Here is a 4,409-nt window from a genome sequence, read left to right as displayed (position 1 = left end):
TAACCCCCATTTATGCATTACACCCAACTAGTTGGGCATGGTGTTTGGGTGCTCCCAGTTTGGCAAATAACTGTTTTAATCAAAATATTTTGATACCCGAAGACGGAACGACAATTGAATTTTACGCCGCAGAGCCTTTTTACTCGTCAGAGTGATTTCCCTTTGTTGACATCCAATATGGAGTCGGCATCAGTAAATTAAATAAGAGCCATAAAAAAATCAGCCTCCAAATAAGAGGTAAGCCCAAAAGTACATTTTTGCATATTTTGTAAAGACATTCTGTCTTGATAATCTTCAAACACTTCCTTTTACCTGTCACCCCCATGGACTATTTTTACTTACTCAAAATCACGTTTTTATGGTGTGGTATGCTGCCCGAATTAGTTGGGCGCCATGCACGAAGAGGTACATCAAAATCTTTTATGTACGGACCAGAATATTGCCAGTTACAGGATCAGCAACCTCATGAAAAAGTGGCCATTTTTAGTCTTTAGCTTGATGAGAGAGAGAGAGAGAGAGAGAGAGAGAGAGAGAGAGAGAGAGAGAGAGAGAGAGAGAGAGAGAGAGAGAGAGAGAGAGAAAGAGAGAGACAAAGGGTGCAACAGAGTCGAGTTCCAGTACCGATCGCGCACGCAAAGGTTTTTATAAATGTTATATTATTTTTATTATTATCATTATTATTATTATTATTGTTGTTATTATTGTTATTATTATTATTATTATTATTATTATTATTATTATTATTATTATTATTATTATTATTATTATAATAAAAATAAAAATAATAATCATTATTATAGAGTATCACGGTTTTTATTCTGGGATATTGTGTGTCTCTCGGGGCCGGGTTGCCGTCACAGGCAGGATGAAGCCCGCCTCCTAAATGATCTAAACAGTGTCCATAGGGGGTTCTAAAACACTCTCATAATTTAATCAAACAAAAACAAGAATAATAATAAAAGACGACACACGTCTGCTGTAGTCAACCCATTAGACTGTCTTGGATTATTTTGACCAATGGTCCAGACGTAGGCTAAATTATCAGATACACGGAAGCCGCCCGTATGCAACCGGTTCCTGGCAGAATTGAAAGAACAGTTGGATCTGAAGTAAAAAAAAGGATGCAGGAATATATTTATTGATATCTCCACCAACTCAGAGAAGATACAGAATGTCTGAGTCAAAGAACAATACAAAGGAAGTCTAAGGAAGCATGCGACACATGCCCCTCCTACCCTCTGCGTGAAAAATGCTTTCAAGCGCATCAATTTTCCCTTTTCCCGGTTTTTAAATTCATTTTATATCTATTTTCATTACAGTATAATTATATTTAATGTTTGGAGATAATAAAAGTCATTAAAATTTTAGATATTGTTAAAATTTTTTTGCCAGTTTACCGTGTTCACATTTTCACGTACCCAATCTTGCGGAGCGCCCAACTAGTTGGAGAAAAATTTAAGTCGGTCACTATGCCCGTAATAGCAAAATATAAATTTTGAAGAAAAAAACAACAAACTTGTGGAACCTTTCATTGCAACCAGAAAGGAAACATATTAATCTGAAAATAAGAACTAGATAAGATTTAAGACCTCATGCGTTAATGGGTTAATGAAGACAAAGCGACAGCATGGTTTCTTAATTCTCTAGTCAGAACCACCGAAACATTAATTTACATAGATCTACAATTAATTAACTGAGATAAATTGGTTGCATTGCAGATAGAATGAAAGGAACAAAGAAAGGCAGATGGAGAAAGAGAAAGAGAGAGAGAGAGAGAGAGAGAGAGAGAGAGAGAGAGAGAGAGAGAGAGAGAGAGAGAAAGAGAGAGAAAGAGAGAGAGAGAGAATGAGAATGAAAAAGAGAAAGAGAGAAAGAGGGGGATATCGGATTCCCTTCCCCTCCCCCCACCCCAGCCAATGTAATTACTAACATTGTAAAAACACGGTTAGTAGTTGTTGTTTTTTTCATTAGCATGTTGTGTAACCTATCTCCCAGCGGCCAAACCAATAGCTTGTAACATTTAACTCTTGTTGTGACATTTCGAGCTCTCCTTAAATTAACCAGAAATACACTTGTATAGGAATGCTAAATCCTCTAACCCCCCCCCCCCCCCCCGGAATCCCAAGATCGGCTTCTGTAGTGTAGCCGTTAGGGGCTTAGCTGTCGCATTCAGGAACCCAAAGTTCGATTCCCGTGTGGAGATAAATGTTTATCGAGTGAGTGCCAATCGTTTCTCCTCCTCAAAAATATTCCCCCCAATCATAATAACCCACACATATAGAAATGCCATTCCTTTCTCCTCTGGATTATTCCACCCACACATATAGAAATGCCATTCCTTTCTCCTCCTCTATATACTTCCACCCACACATATGGTAGTGCCAACCCTTTCTCCTCATCTGGATTATTCCACCAACACATATGGTAGTGCCAACCCTTTCTCCTCATCTGGATTATTCCACCAACACATATGGTAGTGCCAACCCTTTCTCCTCGTCTGGATTATTCCACCAACACATATGGTAGTGCCAACCCTTTCTCCTCATCTGGATTATTCCACCAACACATATGGTAGTGCCAACCCTTTCTCCTCATCTGGATTATTCCATCAACACATATGGTAGTGCCAACCCTTTCTCCTCCTAAGAACAATGTCACCCACTCATATAGAAGTGCCAATCTTTTCTCCTCTGGATTATTCTACCCACACATAATATAGCAGTGCCAAACCTTTGTCCTCTGGATCATTCCATCCACCCACACACATAGCAATGCCAATCTTTTCTCCTCCTCAATATAATTTCACCCACACATAATAATTATTTAGCGGTGCCAAACCCTTTTCCTCCTCTGGATTATTTCACCCACACATATGGTAGTACCAATTCTTTTTCCACTCCTCTAAATTATTCCACCCAAATATTAATATAATTATTCCGCCCACACACATAGCAATGCCAATTCTTTCTCCTCCACAATATAATTCCACCCTCACATAATAATAATATGGAATTGCCAATCCCTTCTCCTCCTCAGGATCCCAAGTGCTCAGCAAGAGTGACGTCATGTTCCGTGAGGTGTGGAAGGGCTATGAGGCAGACATCAGGCCCGTCTGTGGAGACTACCCGTCCCCCGTAGAAGTCAGCCTGGGCATGGCGATGAGGCAGCTCATGGACCTGGTCAGTTTTCGTTTAGTTGTACTTGTAGTAATAAGGTTTACATTACGGTACTTGCAGCATACCTGGGTCGTACAAATGCTGAAGATTAGACTTTTAATGCCACAATAATCCACTCAGGTCATACGAATGCCGAAGATTAGACTTTTACTGCTACTACAGCTGTTACTGCTGTTGCTGCTGCTACTGCTGCAGCTGCTACTAATGCTGTTACTACTACTACTGCTACTACTACAACAACAACAACAACTACTACTACTACTACTACTACTACTACTACTACTACTACTACTACTACTACTACTACTACTACTACTACTATTACTACTACTACTACAATTACTACTACTACTACTACTACTACTACTACTACTACTACTACTACTACTACTACTACTACTACTACTACTACTACTACTACTGCTGCTGCTGCCATCACTACTACTATAATGACAACACTAACAATTCTAGTAATAATAATAATAGTATTGCTAATAATAATAATAATAATGATGATGATGATAATAATAATAATAATAATAATAATAATAATAATAATAATAATAATAATAATAATAATAATAATAACAATAATAACAATAATAATACTGAGAAGACGCATAACAGTGAAATTAAATGTTTTGTCTAGCGTGTTCAATGAAGTTAATCTGAATTTACTTGACAGCAAACAGTGGACTTTAAGTACTGAAAAATTCGAACACTTTCTTTTAAAATGGCGAACATTATTTGAAGAAAAAAATGAATCAACATAACAACACCTAATACATTATTATCTCGTCTGTCTCAGTCTTTATCTGTAGCACTAGATTTACTCTTAGGGTTACACTTACAAAAACCCTAAAAGCATTAACAACTGAACTTTTACGGCGCTCGCAACTGCATAAGGTCATATGAGCGCCAAGGAGTGGATGTCAACAGAGAAGTCCTTACAGGGAATCAAACTTACTCTTCTCACCTCTCTAACTTCAACAGCACAAAGTCGGCTTCGGCTATCAAGGTACCCCGGAAATAACGGGTCACAAGCGTGTGACAAACACTCAAAAGAAGTAGAGGAAAAATGACGATAGTAAGGATTAGGAAAGAAAAAGCAGCAGTTCCCTGTTGCAGGTCAGGCACAGTTATGAGCGTGACATTGATGAATCAGCCCATTCACAATTACAATTCTACTGTGCATAAGAACTCGAGATGTATATTATTATGTCCCCCCCCCCC

The 4,409-nt window shown here is 38.3% G+C and overlaps 1 protein-coding gene across 1 annotated transcript in view; it reads left to right on the top strand.

The window, feature by feature from the left end:
• LOC101856227 (neuronal acetylcholine receptor subunit alpha-10) overlaps positions 1–4,409 on the top strand; it is a gene marked incomplete at its 5' end in the record, with an annotated part of 71,607 nt that overhangs the window by 26,229 nt on the left and 40,969 nt on the right. The window contains 1 exon segment of the mRNA XM_035973999.1: positions 3,037–3,179. Within this exon segment, the coding sequence (XP_035829892.1) occupies positions 3,037–3,179 (143 nt within the window).

This window comes from Aplysia californica, unplaced genomic scaffold (assembly GCF_000002075.1).
Source record: "Aplysia californica isolate F4 #8 unplaced genomic scaffold, AplCal3.0 scaffold00002, whole genome shotgun sequence".
Taxonomy (NCBI): Eukaryota; Metazoa; Mollusca; class Gastropoda; order Aplysiida; family Aplysiidae; genus Aplysia; species Aplysia californica.
This window is presented reverse-complemented; position numbering and strand designations above follow the sequence as displayed.